General features: G+C 38.4%; 2 protein-coding genes across 2 annotated transcripts; both read left to right on the top strand.

The window, feature by feature from the left end:
- The first annotated feature begins 855 nt into the window (after positions 1-855).
- LOC145126438 (uncharacterized) lies at positions 856-3,063 on the top strand. The gene has a single exon (XM_079061806.1). It carries the CDS (start codon positions 856-858, stop codon positions 3,061-3,063), a length of 2,208 nt encoding a protein of 735 aa, XP_078917932.1.
- A 2,542-nt stretch (positions 3,064-5,605) lies between these two features.
- Positions 5,606-6,085, top strand: LOC145126439 (uncharacterized). Its single transcript, XM_079061807.1, has one exon. It carries the CDS (start codon positions 5,606-5,608, stop codon positions 6,083-6,085), a length of 480 nt encoding a protein of 159 aa, XP_078917933.1.
- Positions 6,086-17,133: the final 11,048 nt, after the last annotated feature.

The following is a 17,133-nucleotide window of genomic DNA, read 5'->3' on the forward strand; positions in this document are numbered from 1 at the left end:
CTGGGAATTACATTGTGTCTAATGCAACTTTTCTTCGTTAATCAAGAGCTTGTTTAATTAATTTAGTAAAAAGTTAGGTTTAATTTAAAGAACTTATTTTGATTAAACGATTTTTGTAGCAAAGGTCATTAGAGCTTGTTAATGAACTTTAGTACCAGTTTAAACAAGTGCATAGTCAAATATTGTGTTGAAGGTTAATTATATGATTAGGGGAGTCACCGCGAAACTGGAATTGCTTTCTCTTATTTGAATTTTCATCACTTTAAATTTAGTCATTTTCTTGTCATTTTCAATTTATGTTAGTTTAATTTTCAGAAATAACCCCCCCCCCCTTTTATGTTTATTGCATTCATCAAGAATCAGTTCACACCTCACACAAAGTGGTGTAAACATTAGGACGTGTCCCTGAGGATTCGACCCTGCTTACCTGTACTACCTGTTAGTGCAATAAAGTTGTTTATCTTATATTTTTATTTGTTTAAATTGTGTACAACAGCGGTCTTAACAAATTGGCGCCGTTGCAGGGGACACGGTGAAACACTAATAGTTTTATGCCAAGATCTTCATGTACAGGTGATCTGATTTTTGATCAAGAGATTGAGAAGACTGCTAGGAAGCTAAAGAAGGAGGCAGAACTCCAGAAGCAACAAGCAGGAATCTCAGTCTCCCCCCTCACATTCCAAAACACCCACAGCACAAGGCACTCCCTTGTGGAACGAATCTGAAACCTCATTTCAACCTTTCCCAAAAGCACCACCTACCTCACCAATTAACAGCCCGTTCAAAACCTACTCCTCACCCCCTTCAGACAAACCCGAACTCACAGACACTTCTGAAACTGAAATAGAATTCACCATGAGTGACAACGGAGACGATGCTGAGAAGACTCTACGAGAATGTGAAACACAAGAGGTTAGCCAGCAACCCTTGTGTATCACCTTTCTAGAGGCTCAAAACTTTGAGCTCAAATCCGGTTTAATCCATTTGCTGCCCCCATTCCGAGGCCTTGAGAATGAAGATCCTCACAAATTTCTCAAAGAATTCCATGTCGTCTGTTCTGGAATGAAGCCCCATATGGTTACTGAAGACCAGATCAAATTAAGGGTATTTCCCTTCTCCGTTCAAGATGCAGCAAAGGAATGGCTATATGACCTCCCGTCTGGTTCAATAACAAGCTGGAACGAACTCGCCAAACTTTTTCTAGAAAAATATTTTCCTGAGGCGAAGGTGTCAAATCTACGCAGAGAGATTCTAAGTATAAAGCAAGGCAAAAGAGAGGCTCTCCATACTTATTGGGAGCGATTCAAGAAGCTGTTAGTCCGATGCCCACAACATGGCATTAGTGATTATCAGTTGTATCAGTGTTTCTGTGAAGGATTGATACCTGTGGAGAGGCGACTTATAAATGCATCAAGTGGAGGGTCACTTTCAGACATGACACCAACAGAGATCAGGGCATTAATAGAGAAATTGGACAATGAATCAAAACATTCAGCAACTGAGGAAGTGTGGTACCCAGACCATCCAAGAGGAGTTAAGGAGATGAGCAACGCCCACCTGGAATCCCAGATTTCAGAATTGACTAAAGCTGTCCTTTTGTTGACAAAAGAAAAAGGTATTGAACCAAAGGTCAAACCTTGTGGGATTTGCTGCAAAACAGGGCAACCAACTGATATGTGCCCGTTACTTCAAGAAGATACGAAAGCTGTGCAGGCTATGGGAGAATTTCAGCAGAGGCCATTTGATCAACATCACAACAACCAAGCTTGGGGAGAGCCTCAAAATAACAATTTCCAGCCAAGACCTCAACAGAACCTTCAGCAAAGAAACCAATACCAAGCTCCACCTGGGTTCCAACAATCTTTTCAGCAGAATCAACACCAAAGCAATTTTCAGCAACCACCTGTTCAGTCACAAGCTAGCAGTTCCAGCATATCTTTGGAAGACATAGTTAAAAGTCTTACTACCAGTACCCAAGCTTTCCAGAATGAAACAAAGTCCAACATAAAAAATCTGGAGCAGCAGGTATCACAACTCATGAACTCCATGAGCAAACTAGAAGCAAAAACCCAAGGAAAATTCCCATCTCAGACTGAGAAGAACCCGAAGCACAATGCTTGTGCTGTCACCCTCAGAAGTGGTAAAAACTACAAAGGAACATATCAGAAAGAAGATGAGGAAGAAGAGATCGTGGTTGAGCAAGAATATGAGGCAACTGAAGAGGTGCAGAAAAAGGATAGACCTGCTGAAGCTAAAGTGAAAATCACCCCTCCTCTTTTTCCCTCAAGACTGAAAAACACGAAAAAAGAAAAGCAAGATAAAGAGATTATGGATTTCTTCAGAAAGGTTGAGGTAAATATTCCCCTTCTAGATGCAATTAAACAACTACCCCGATATGCTAAATTTTTAAAAGAGTTGTGTACTTCAAAAAGAAAATTAAAAGGAAACGAAACAGTTAAAGTAAGCGAGAATGTTTCAGCTGTTTTACAAAAAAGGCTACCCCCAAAGTGTAAGGATCCAGGAGTATTTACTGTTCCTTGCAAGTTGGGGGACCTTTCAGTGCCAAGAGCTATGTTAGACTTAGGAGCTCCAATAAATGTTTTGCCATATTCACTCTTTAAAACTATTGGGGTAGGGCCTTTAAAAATAACAGGAGTCATCATTCAGTTAGCTGATCATTCTCTGGTGCATCCAAAAGGTGTACTGGAAGACGTTTTGGTTCAAGTGAACGTACTCATATTCCCAGCTGATTTCTATGTTTTGGATATGGGAGATGATGACTCACCAAACTCAGGTTCCATTCTTTTGGGGATACCATTTTTAAAAACTACCAGGACCAAAATAGATGTTTATGATGGTACCCTTTCAATGGAATTTGATGGTGAAGTTATCAACTTCAATATTTATGATGCCCTGCGTTACCCTGATGATGTTTCAGCCCTTATTTTGATTGATGTAATTGAACCATTATCTGCAGAATATTTTGAGATTGCTAACCGTGAGTCACTAGCATTAGCGCTCCACATAAATTTGTCTATTAATGCAGCTCAGGTTATATCATAAAATTATGTGGTTGATAGAGAAGTTCAAGAATTGGCAGCTCATATGGACTAGCAGAGAAAGTTGAGGTATGGTACCCAAACTCTTAAATTACCAATTTCTAACTCCAAGCTTTTTTCCTTCTGTAGTGCAAGCCCCCATCTTGGAGCTGAATACACTTCCAGAACATCTGAAATATGCATATCTTGGAGAAAAAGAAACATTACCAGTTATCATATCCAACAAGCTGTCAGGAAAAGAAGAGTTAAAGCTGATCAGAATTTTGAAGGAGTATAAAAGTGCAATTGGTGGACTATTGCAGACATCAAAGGACTCAGCCCATCTCTATGCATGCACAAAATTTTGATGGAAGAAGATTATAAGCCATCGCGAGAAGCCCAACGCAGATTAAACCCACCAATGATGGAGGTGGTTAAAAAAGAAATTACGAAGTTACTGGATGCTGGGATGATATACCCAATTTCTGACAGCAAGTGGGTCAGCCCAGTTCAAGTTGTTCCTAAGAAGGCTGGAGTGACAGTGGTAGAGAACAAAGAAGGAGAGCTGGTTCTAACTCGGGTTCAGAACAGATGGCGCGTTTGTATTGACTAAAGAAAATTAAACGCAGCCACCCGGAAAGATCATTTTCCTCTCCCATTCATAGATCAGATGCTAGAGAGGCTTGCTGGAAAATCCCACTATTGCTGCTTGGATGGATTTTCAGGTTTCCATCAGATTCCAGTTGCTCCAGAAGACCAGGAGAAAACGACTTTCACCTGCCCTTTCGGGACATTCGCGTATAGGCGTATGCCATTCGGACTCTGCAACGCACCTGCTACCTTTCAAAGGTGCATGGTTAGTATATTTTCTGAGTATGTCGAAAATACCATAGAAGTCTTCATGGGTGATTTTACCGTCTATGGAGACTCCTTTGATATTTGTTTGAAAAACCTCACAAAAATTTTACAAAGATGTATAGAAACAGACATGGTCTTAAATTTTGAAAAATGTCACTTTATGGTTGACCAAGGTCTGATTCTTGGACATATTGTTTCAAAAAGAGGTTTGGAAGTCAATAAAGCAAAAATAGATGTTATAAAGAGCTTACCCTACCCGAAGAATGTTCGGGAAGTGCGTTCCTTTCGTGGCCATGCAGGGTTTTACAGGAGGTTTATAAAATATTTTTCAAAGATATCAGTTCCCATGTGCCAGTTATTGCAAAAAGATGTTGAGTTCGACTTCAATGAAGATTGTAAGAAAGCTTTTGATGTGCTGAAAAATCTTCTTACTTCTGCCCCCAGATTGGTGCTTACCATTTGAGATAATGTGTGACGCCAGTAACACTGCTGTTGGAGCTCTTCTAGGATAGAGAAAAGACCGGGTCCCCCACGTTATATATTATGCATCAAAGACTTTGGACAGCGCCCAAGCAAACTACTCCACCACTAAAAAAGAGTTGCTGTCAATTGTTTTTGCATTGGAAAAATTTAGACAGTATTTGTTGGGCACAAAAGTCATAATCTTTTCGGATCACGCAACCATTCGGTACCTTCTTGCCAAAAAGGACTCAAATCCAATGTTGATTAGATGGATTTTGCTGCTACATGAATTTGATATCGAGATTAGGGACAAAAGTGGGAGAGAAATTTTGGTAGCTGATCATTTGAGCTGACTCACCCCACCTGAAGACACGACACCGATCCACGAAACATTTCCTGACGAGTACCTATTCACTGTTCAGAACCCTCCTTGGTTTGCTGATATTGTGAACTACTTGGTCTCCAGAGAACTCCCTTCAGATCTCACCCGAGCCCAGAAAGATAAAATAAAGAAGGAGGCGAAAAGATATGTTTGGGACGAGCCGTATCTATGGAAACACTATGTTGATCAGGTGATTAGAAGATGTGTACCTCAAGATGAAGTCAAGTCAATCCTGAATTTCTGCCATTCAGAAGGTTGTGGAGGGCATTATGGTCCACAACGAACCGCACACAAAGTCTTGGACAGCGGCCTTTATTGGCCTCATATTTTTCGTGACTCTTTTCTATTTTGAAAAACCTGTGAAAGATGTCAAATGATTGGGTCTTTGACATCTCGTAATCAGGTGCCACTTACTCCAATCTTAATATGTGAAATCTTTGACGTTTGGGGTATAGATTTCATGGGTCTGTTTCCGCCTTCTTTCGGGTTTGTGTACATCTTACTTGCTGTGGATTACGTGTCCAAATGGGTCGAGGCAAAAGCTACACGAACTGACGATGCCAAGGTTGTGGTTGATTTTGTCAAGACAAATATATTTGCTAGGTTTGGGACACCAAAAGCCATTATTAGTGATCGGGGTACGCATTTCTGCAACCGCACCCTCGAAGCAGTCCTCAAGAAATATGGTGTCACACATCGGGTATCCACAGCATATCACCCGCAAACCAATGGGTAGGCTGAAGTTTCAAACAGCCAGATTAAGGGCATTATAGAGAAAACCATCAATCCGATCAAGAAAGATTGGAGTATTCGATTGGATGATGCGTTATGCGCTCACCGGACAGCATACAAGACTTATATAGGTATGTCACCATATCGAATAGTTTTTGGCAAACCTTGTCGATTTTCGGTTGAATTGGAGCATCGAGCATATTGGGCTGTCAAATATTTGAATATGAGCATGGATGAAGCTGGCAAGAAAAGAAGATTAGATATCCAAGAGTTAGAAGAAATTCGGAACGATGCATATGAGAACGAAGGAATCTATAAGGAGAAGACAAAAGCTTTTCACAACAAGATGATCTCGCGAAAGGTATTCACTACCGGTCAAAAGGTACTCTTATATCACTCTCGTTTCAAACTTATTTCCGGTAAATTGAGGTCTCGTTGGGTGGGACCTTTTGTTGTTACTAACGTGTTTGATCGTGGTGCTATAGAAATTAAGAGTGAACAAACAGGAAAGATTTTTAAGGTAAATGGTGACCATCTCAAACCATTTTACGAAGGGTTTCAAGTTCCAAATGAAGAAGTGGAGGTAGTCGAGGTCCCGACTTACCACAATTGAGGAAACCAAGTAACAACGTCGAGCCAACGACAGAAAAAACGGGGAGCTTACCAGGAGGCAACCCGGGCGTTTGTTTTGGTTTCGTTCTATTTTGAAACTTCTTTTTAATTTTTGTGTGTTTTAGCTACTTAGGTCGTCCCTTTTTAACTGAATCGTGTTTTTAAAATAAGACGTAACAGAGAGAATTTGAAAAAAATTGAAAACTACAGTTTTGTTGGAACCTGCGACCGCAAGTCCAGTCTTTACGATTGCAGGTTATACATTTTGGGGTCGCAGGTAGTCATCGAAGTTTTTTTTGGAACTATTTTCACGAAAATAGCGAACCTGCGATCGCAGGTTTCCCCCTTGCGATCGCATGTATCTCATAATGTTCCTGGATCACTTTTGCACAATAAAAACTCGATTAAATAGCATTTTTCAAAAACCTGCGATCGCAGGTTTTCCCCTCGCTATCACATGTATCACATTCTAATCAACTAGCCGTTACGTGCCTCAAAAAAAGTTCCCAGCTGTCATATTTTCAAAACCTGCGATCGCAGGTTCCCCCCTTGCGGTCGCAGGTTGTGTTTTATGCTATAAATACTGATCGCAGCCTCATTTGTAACCACCACACTCCAAAAATTCTCTCTGAAATCCACTACATTTTCGATTTCTTTCACCAACAAACACCCAAATCCCTCATTTTTCTTCCAAATCAAGCAAATAAATTCTACGTTCCGTTAGTCTTCCGCAGGCCGCGAAAAGTAGAAATGTTTGCTCACGACGCAATTCAGAAGAGATTCATCCGAACAGAATTTCAAAAATCAAAAAAAATTTCGGCACGAAAAATATACTGCTGCTCAGCGCACAGTCAGGTATTTTCGTTCTGAAACTGAATTTATGTTTTTGTTATATATTTGGGCGGTCGTTTGGGAGTAGTTAGAGATACTTTTTTTTGCTTTATTTTTATTATTTTTACCTGGAAATTGTGTCTTCTTATCCCGCTTTTAACCTGAACAAAATGCCCCCTAGACCATCTCGTTCACACAGACAGGTTGACGCTCCAGTGACATCATACACTGTTCAGGTGGACAATGTCACTGTAGATTTAGCTTCACAGGCCGCATTTGATTGTTACCAACGGCTTCTTGACCGCGAGATTATGCCACAAGCCTGGGCCCCTAGCCGCACCCTAATACGGGAACTCCATATTTATGATGGTGTTCACGCTCTTTTTGCCAATGTTGGCTGGGAGCGCCTATTATCTGCAGATTTTGCCACTTGTCCCCTATTGACCCGAGAGTTTTTAGCTATGCTTAGTGAGGTAAATCATGAGGGAAACATAGCTTTTCGTATTTTTAGCACCCCTCACACTATTTACGTCGACCAGTTATGTACTTTCTTCCATACCGCTATCACCAGTTTATCCCAGCCCACCCCCGCTTTTGACGTACGCGAGTTTTGGTACTCCATTACCGGTTTGGAGTCTTATGATTCAACCTCATCCGTACAGACCAGTATTGTGCACCCTGTTCTCAAAATTGCATTGAAAATTATATGCAATATCATTTATGCACAGACTGAGACTACGAAAGCCGGCAAAGTCGAGCTTTTTCTTTTGTGGTGCATGATCACCGGGTCGCACCGCCCGCATTTTGGTGATATTATCATCAGACGGTTCCATAGAGTTATAGCCCTTCGCACCGGCGGTGCAATTTGCTGTGGTGGTTTGATTCTTTCTGTTTGACCCTGCAGACCCTACAGGCTATGCACATGCTTCGTACTGCCCTAGGTGGGTATGTTTGGATGCAGGGTCGCTCCATTTATTTCAAGGTCACTGACTTGATTTCATAGCTCTCGCTGACCCCATTAGCGGCACTGTGTGGGTGCTTCCTTCGAACATCCAATCACCCCCTCGCCCACGTAGGGCAAGCGTCCATAGTCTGATCGACCATCTTCATCCACTCAGCACTGAGACTACGCAAACGCCACACCTATATCCTTTAGCCAGCCTGATCCTATGCAGACTGACTTTCAGGATCAGCCCCCACCCACCCAGCCATCTCACCCTCACCCCAACTCTCCCTTCACTTACCAGCATTATCTTGACCTCTGTGGGGATATTGCTTCCCTTCAGCAGACGATGACTGGTCTTCGCCTCGACTATCAGCAATATAGCACTCAGGTTACCGACTATCGTGACGAGCTTTTAGGTCTGCGCGACGATTTCGACGATTTCCGCGACGAGTTCTTCCGTCGCTATGCTCCCCCGTCCTAGTAGTCGTCTTCCACTCCTCCCTAAGCATTGAGGACAATGCCTATTTTTAAGCTTGGGGAGGGGATTTCCTATCTTTTTGTAAAAAGTTTTATCTTTTTGTAAAAAGTTTTTGTTTTGTTATTAAAAAAAATCCAAAAAAATTAGAAAGGTTTAAAAAATCCAAAAAGATTTTTCATTTATATTTCTTTTATTTGTCAGTTCTTCCTAGTTTTTTTTTTGTAAAATATTTTCATTTTGTTGCATTCTGCATTTGCATAAAAAAAATTTACGAGATGATGACACTCTTTACATACGATAGCTCCATGAAGTAGGATATTGAAAATTGAAAATGAAAAAAATCTGAAGCGACTTGATTGTTATTGGAAGTGTAGAATCAACTATCATAACCAGGGGACCCAAGACACCGTGATTCGAGACCCCGACCTTAGATAATAAAAAAATAGCGTACTGAAACGTTTTTTGGGTGGTAATAACAGCTCTAGGATGATTTGCTTATTAATGTTTAAAAAGAATCTTTATCGGCAACTCTGAACCCACAGAACATGGCCCTATTTGTTGATATGTGTTACCCTCGCGGTAACAGAGAGCTTAAGTATCAGATCCACACAGTCAAAATGAAGAAAGGGTACAACGTTATATCTAGTACCCAAATCAAAGAATTTCAAGCGCTCAATTGAAGAAACTTCAAGAAATTCCAAAAGAGAGAGAGAGAGAGAGAGAGAGAGAGAGAGAGAGATTGAAGAAATCAAGCTCAAAACGAAGTATAAATCAAAGTTCAATCAAGTTAGAAGTTGTTCCAAAGTTACATCTGGTGAAAGCTGATTTGGTCGTGCGGGTTCTTAATGATGCGTCGATTTTGATTCTTGGCCATCTAGTCTTAAGCACATGAGATCCTGACTATGTTATTTTCTCTCATAAAGCTAATTAAGGTGCAAAGTTTAAATAAAACTAGAGTTGGATTATTGTGTGACACCGTTTTGTGGTCTTCCTTACTTTGGGAGTCTATGACACATGAAAGATAGCAGGATGGTTGCTTTGGTGTTACTAATTGGAGCCCAGTATCGATGTAAAGTCTGATCGTAAAAGAAAAAAAATATAAAATATAAAAGTAAAAAAAAAAAGAGAAGCATGTTTCATTTTAGTTGTTCATTTTTCATTTGCATACTATTTTAGTTCTTTGTTCGTTTTCTTTATCTTTGCATGCATGTTTTATGTTTAGCTTTGGAAGTTCTTATTATTTAGGTTTTCGTTTTTTTTTAGTTAACGTGTGTCTAGGTTGTCCTGTTATTGCCTTTAGCCCCAATACTGTTTCCAAAGTTATCGTTTCCTTACTCGAGGGCAAGTAAGGTTTAAGCTTGGGGAGGTTTGTTAGATGCATTTTATATGCATCTTTTAGCACAATTTCCTACGTATTTCATTATAAAAAGCTAACTAATTCCCGATTATTCTTATGTATTTTGTGTTTCATGATTATTTTGAAGAATGCTCGTGCTGCTCATGTTTGTTATAACTTTTCAGGGCCATTTGGAGCACATGGATGATTACGCAAGTTCAGGATGCGTTCGTGGATGCTTAGGAGCTTAATTGGAGTCTAGAACAAGGAAGGATGTCGGGAAATGATCAAGAAATGCTTGGAAGGAGGAACGACGATCAAAAGAGCCAAAAGAAGTAACATGCGATCGCATCTTCTCTCCTTGCGATCGCAGGTTGGATCGCAGGTTGCCTTCGAGGTTTTGTCGAGCCAAAAAAATTCATCAGTTGAGAAAAAAGAAACTTGCGATCGCAGGTTGTGCCCTTGCGATCGCAGGTTGGTTAATTTGCATCAAAATAGCAACGTACTTCATTAAAAACTCCCGTGACACGTTTTTGGGTGATTCATGCGATCGCAGGTATGCCCTTTGCGATCGCATGTACGGTGTTTTGACAGCTAGACGTATAAATACAACCTGATACTCTTCCAGTAACCCTAATTAGCGATTGCTGGTGATTCAGAGGCGATTTTCAGAGGTTTTCAAGTGAAGAACGAAGATCTAAAGGAGACTATTTGATTTCTATTTGTAGTTTAGTAAGATTTATCATTTAGATTATACTTCCACTGTTTGTAATCCGTTTTTAGCCATGTCCCGCTAAAAACTCAGATTTCAGTTTCGCAAGACGTAACCTTTTCGTATGATTAATCATTAGGCACTATGTTTGACTATGATTACTGTTTAGTTTAATCAATTATGTGTTAAATTGAATGTTTGATTTTGATTTCAGTTTCTGTTGGCTACTTAAATTGTTTGTGAATCATTCTAGTCATCTAATTGTTTAGATCCGTAATTGTCTACATTAATTAGTAAAAGGTGACAAGTATTAGATTAATTCTGATATTAGGGTTAAGTCTGATATGAATTGATCAAACAAGTTTTAACGCCTCCGAGCTTATGAGAGGTATTGAACTATACTGGGAATTACATTGTGTCTAATGCAACTTTTCTTCGTTAATCAAGAGCTTGTTGGATTAATTTAGTAAAAAGTTAGGTTTAATTTAAAGAACTTATTTTGATTAAACGATTTTTGTAGGAAAGGTCATTAGAGCTTGTTAATGAACTTTAGTACCAGTTTAAACAAGTGCATAGTCAAATATTGTGTTGAAGGTTAATTATATGATTAGGGGAGTCACCGCGAAACTGGAATTGCTTTCTCTTATTTGAATTTTCATCACTTTAAATTTAGTCATTTTCTTGTCATTTTCAATTTATGTTAGTTTAATTTTCAGAAATAACCCCCCCTTTTTATGTTTATTGCATTCATCAAGAATCAGTTCACACCTCACGCAAAGTGGTGTAAACATTAGGACGTGTCCCTGAGGATTCGACCCTGCTTACCTGCACTACCTGTTAGTGCAATACAGCTGTTTATCTCAAATTTTTATTTGTTTAAATTGTGTACGACAGCGGTCTTAACAGGTCCCATTAAGACATGCAAAGTGGTAAAGTTTCCAACTTTATGTATTAATACCTTGAAATGAAGTAGATTTGAGGTTTGGACGTTAAGAGCTTAAGTGGTTAAGACAAAAATTAGACAAATGGGACTCTGACGTTATGTGGGGCGTAATTCTCGGTACGCTGCGCGTACTGGGTCAAATACCCGTTTTCGAGTCAACATCATACGTCGCACGTACGAGGAGTACGTCGAGCATACTCACTGAAGTGGGCTTTCGACGCTTTAGGCCCTTTTTGGACTCAGGATTATTTTGGGCTTTGGACCTTAACTGGATTTTGGGCCTTGTTTGGGCCTTAGGTTTATGAGTTGGGCGATTTTGGGCCTTGGGCCATTATTGGGTTTTTGGGCCAAGTTATTTGGGCCTATTAAGGTAAGGGTAAAAGAGTCTTATACCCTAGGAGTTAATTTGAGGAGTCAGGACCCGAGTTATGATTATTGACGTAATTATTAATTAGGGTTTTGTTTGTTTGGTTACTGAGGTGATTACCAATTACAGCAGCCTGCGTATTTCGTTATCAGCAGGATCGAGGTGTGTTTGCTCACTATACTGTAGGATCCTATGATATGTTATGTGATTGTAGTCTTTGTGACTGCTGTTGTAAGTGTTATATGCCTATATGCTTGTGTGCTATATGTATGTAGGGTGAAATAGACCCGGGGGTGAAACAGACCCGGTATGGCTTGGGCCGACATATGAGTTGAAAAAGACTCGGGGGTGAAATTAACCCGGTACATCTTGCGCCGACGCATTAGTTGAAATAGATTCGGGGGTGAAATAGACCCGACATAGCCTTGAGCTGGCAGATATGTATGGTATGCGGTATTTTGGGGAACTCACTAAGCTTTGTGCTTACGGTTTTCAGTTTTGTTGCAGGTACTTCCGGATCGAAGGGGAAGAGCTCAGGATGATCGCATCGCACACACCATATCGATCCATATTTTATTTAACTCGGATGTATTTGGATGATTTTGACATACTCTGATTTCATTATGATTTTATGAAAATGTTTTGGATGTTGGTTTTATTATTATCAAAATGGAAATGTTTAGTCTTAAATTTTGGGATGTTACAAGTTGGTATCAGAGCCTTGGTTTGAAGGATTCAGACATACTCTCGGGTGTGTCAGAACTCAAACTGAGGATTTGGTAAATTTTTCACAAAAGGAAACATTTTCACAAAGATCTCTCTAATAAAAGAAAGGGGTGTGGTGCATACAATCGATAAGCTCAAGTAAGTTTTCCCAAAATACCCATGCATGTTTATGTTATGCTTTGAATTGTGAATCTGTGAATCGTATGCTAGATTAGGGCTAAGGATATAGGAGACGCCTTTGTATGCCTGCTATATGTGTAACACCCCGTTTATTAATAAATAAATAAATAAATGAATGAATGTATAGTAGCTCTAAAATCAATAATTTGTTGGGTTTTGAGCATTCTAACACTCCTATGGTGTACATGCAACCCTATAAACCTTGGATCTATGTTTTCTCTATTATACATGAAAATATTAACTATTCCAAGATTTCATCCTAACTAGCATATTATGAAGCACGTATACTACAAAGTTCTAGTTAGATGACATACCTTTTGATGTAGCTTGATGTCTTCAAGCTTTAAGAGCTTAGCCCCAATAGTGTGGAAGCCTCAAATGGAATCACAAATCAACAAAACACCTTGGAAGAACTTGAGAGAATATGTATGCACACTAAAATCAGCCCACTCTTATTTTCACACACTTGTACCAATTTTGTGAGCCAAGGACCCCTTTATATATTATGGAGGATTAGGGTTACATCCATGTAAACCCTAATACCCATGACCTTTCATTTACATAGGATCCATGGCTTAAAAGCTCCATGGACCATCCATGAAAGCTTAGCCCAACCTAAATGAACTTGGCCCATTCCATATATATAAGAGTCCATATTTAATTAGTTCTTTTTGATCACTTAATTAATTCTAAATTAATTCTTGATCAATACTAATTAAATAATATGATTCCATATTAATATATTAGAACTTATAATATATTAATATAAATCATAAATATACTATTCTCAAAAGACTATCCATATAAATTGTGTCGGTGAAGTGCAACCCAAATGGATCATGCCGGGTCGGGTCAAGTACATACCAAATATAGTTATGGACTTAGACATTAATCCAACAGTCTCCCACTTGGATAAGTCTAAAACTATTATTGAGTATGACTTCAAAACCTAACTGGCAATCGTAGCTCTTAAAGCCGCTGTCGAACTCTGACCTTGTCAATGACTTGTCCATTAGATAAGGGATCATATATTCCTCCATTCTAGATATCATATGGACTGAGACATGGATTATAATCATTCTCTCTGTCCATTTGTTGTTTCCCGGTTTTCGATTTATGATGACTGACTGATTGAACAAATCAAATCAGTCATGGCTTGGCCAAGCACTCACATGTGTCATCGCTAAATCATCGAGGGGCCCACAAATATCGCTTTTATCCCGAAGGTAAAAGGAATGGATAAACTTCGACTCATATGGCTTGTTCTACTACTTGTTGAATCATACACAAAGGCACGTTTTATAACATCGAGTTACCAAATGCGTTTTCGTGCAATCAATGTATAACCAACTCATAGTAACAACTTATATCTCTAGGTTTGAAGAATATAAGATATTATCGTCTCATGATCACTCGTGATAAAATCCATGAAGTGATTCAAATGAGCGCGGGTTGAATCCAATACTCAGAACTTATGAGCACTCATGAGTGTTGTAGCACCACTTTGTCCACCAACTTGGACCTCTACAAACCAACCCATGACAGTCTTGATTCATATCTACTTCCAACATATGACCGACTGTGGATGGTTTGAATAACTTAATCATTCAGGAAGAGCGACTTAGTTATTCTGGAAGTCAAAACATGCAAAGTGAAACACAAGAATAAATGAATCAAATATGGTATCAAACCCTATGAATATAAATAAACACTTTTATTTATCACCATACTGATTACTCATTATTCATTGTTTCGGTTTTATCAACTTTATACTTGAATTAAAAACACTAGTTGTCCCATGCTCCAAGCATGTACACTATGTTTTTCTTAAACAATAGCTTTGCCATACACCAAGTATGCACTCTATGTTTGTCTATGATCCTTACTTTATGAAATAAACCAATTGAACATAATTTCAATGATTCTAATTTCACACTCCCAAATCCTTATCGAAAAATGTGAGAATTTCAAATTCCTATCATTTATCGAAATCTGTTTAGATTTTAAACTTATATGCACTGACCCTCCTGTAATGAATATGTACAAAGTCACAAAGACTTGTCAATAGTCATTATAAGGTATTCCAATGGAGATCAACTCCATGGAAACTAAGTCTCATATTCAAAGTACATTGCTTTGGACATGCTTCTTGCATTAAGTTTTCTAATCTTACACAGATAACTTCCACCTATGGAGACAACTCCATATTCTCATTTTGACTATCACTTCTGAATAAGAGATGCCTCTTTTCAGAATATGTCAATATGGTCCTTCCAAAATTAGCACTATACTTCCAACTATCCCTGAGCAACCAATCTTTGGTAAACCTCAGATTGTCCTCGACAATTGCTTAATCATTTTAGTCATATCCAATTATAGACCTTTTCCCTTCTTAATGCCTCTGGGCATTTGGAAAAATTTAGAAATGACAAATATTATAGCACATGCAATCGATCCTGTACCCAAAGCAAATGGTACACGATTCATGATGTCTCACATAAAGACATGATTCTAGACCAGTATTTTGCTACAATATTTTTATTTGCCATGTTTTCAAAATTTGACTATGAAGAGGGATGCCGTAATCATAATCGAATTTTGAGAACGCAATATATAGAATTTCCTTAAGTTGAACCAATCCAACATGAAATTCATATATATATTCTTGACTAAAGATGATTAAGGTCTCAATCTAAGCCTTTAGAACTGAAATGAAGTATATCCTCTCCCTTAATTATAGCAAAACAACTTTTTCAATCCCTGCAGCCTCACGAATTGAAACTTTTGTTTTCTATAATTAACATTGCTAACTTGCAACACTAACAATAATTATCATGCTCCCACTAACATGATGATTATTAGCATAACACTTATGCTCCCACTAGCTTTGACATGTACTCAGAAATCAGCTGGACTTCTACAAATCAATACTTTATTGACTTTCTTACCAAAGTTCAGATTTCTGATACGAGATGCTTTGATAAAACTTTATCAAAATCATACACCTTTCCTTAGATAGCATGCATGTGTGTCTAAACAATTTCAGAACTATGAAAAGGGATGCCGTAATCATAGTCTCAATTGTTTAGACCTTTTGCCATCTGCTTCAAATCTACTTCGTGGAAGTGTTTCCTCACCATCATTTTCATGAATCGGAGAGAAACCTTATGACCCTTAGATTTTATGGTGTATGTGTTCTTATCCATGTGAATCGTCAAAACCATAGTCACAAGACAAGGATAATGACAAATCCAAACTCATATGGACTGAACTTATGCAATCTTAACTTCTTGCCACCTGGCAGTACAGGGCTTGCCATTGCTTCCAAGTTGTTATGCAACCAATTTAGAACTTTCATAACTCCTATGCGAAGCCAACTTTAACTGGAATGGGCACAGAATATGTCAACACGATAGGTTATAAACCTCAAGTCGTGTGCTAGTGAAGAACCTCAGGTTTTATTCTTGATTAGTTCTTGAAATTATTTTTAGGATCTTTAAGACTCCCACTGTCCTCTTGACATATAAGACTATCTTGCCAAATATTCAAGAGATAGTGCGGATTCTTTATCAAGACAAACACTTCACAAAATTGGCCTTAGTTGGTCTTTGTTTTATCCAAAACATCACAACTTACCAATTTCAATTGTACAAGAGTAGGACACTTTTACTCTTACATTTGACAAGTGTTTTAAACCTTTCTTTAAGATATGTCACTCAAGTTACAATCTTGGAGTATGACTCTAAGAATTGTTTTGGAACGAAGTATGACTCATCTTCCTGATTTAACCATTTCAACAATTCATGACTCCTTTTCTTAGTCATAAGAATGAACTAAGATGACCTTTAGAGGACTAATTGTGATATGATTTCTAAATCATTAAGATGATCACAAACATGATACTAAAGTACTCTCCCATCTTTTCAGATTTGAGAAACTTTTATCTTTCTGCCTAATTTGATTCTTCCCATTCGTTCTGCCATACATTGAGACTTTTCCAATGTTTCAGAATTATACTTAAACTTGTAAGTATAACCATATTTACTAAACTTTAGTAAATCAAATAGTCTTAACGAGCTTTGGGGTGGACATGACCAGTGCACAAGAATGTGTACCCGATCCCTATAGTCCTTCACTTGACTCACACATCCATGTGAACAAGTAATTAGTCTTGATTTTCCAATGCTTGAAAGTTATCATTCATCATACTATTCAACTTGCATGATTCCAAGTTTTGGTCCAATTGAAAATTGGGCGATGAGGAACTTTCCTGATTTGGTAAATTTAGACACTACCACAAATGAAAGAATCAAATCCATTTTCCAATATTGCTGTCAGTGGAATCATATAAGCAACAATTTTCCACAAATGCCATTGTAAGGATACTTCAAATAAATAAAATTAAACAATTTTCTTTTATTTTAAAACTTTGCAGAAAAACTTATCCTTACAATCCACATGGAAAATTGTTGTTATCTATTCCTTACAATCCACATGGAAAATTGTTGTTATCTATTCCTTAGCAATATA

This window comes from Lactuca virosa, chromosome 7 (assembly GCF_052849685.1).
Source record: "Lactuca virosa cultivar CGN04683 chromosome 7, Lactuca_virosa_CGN04683_v6, whole genome shotgun sequence".
Lineage (NCBI taxonomy): Eukaryota > Viridiplantae > Streptophyta > Magnoliopsida > Asterales > Asteraceae > Lactuca > Lactuca virosa.

Bases quoted from the DNA above. Each gene is read 5' to 3' on its own strand.
- LOC145126438 (XM_079061806.1), top strand. From the start codon at position 856: ATGAGTGACAACGGAGACGATGCTGAGAAGACTCTACGAGAATGTGAA.
- LOC145126439 (XM_079061807.1), top strand. From the start codon at position 5,606: ATGTCACCATATCGAATAGTTTTTGGCAAACCTTGTCGATTTTCGGTT.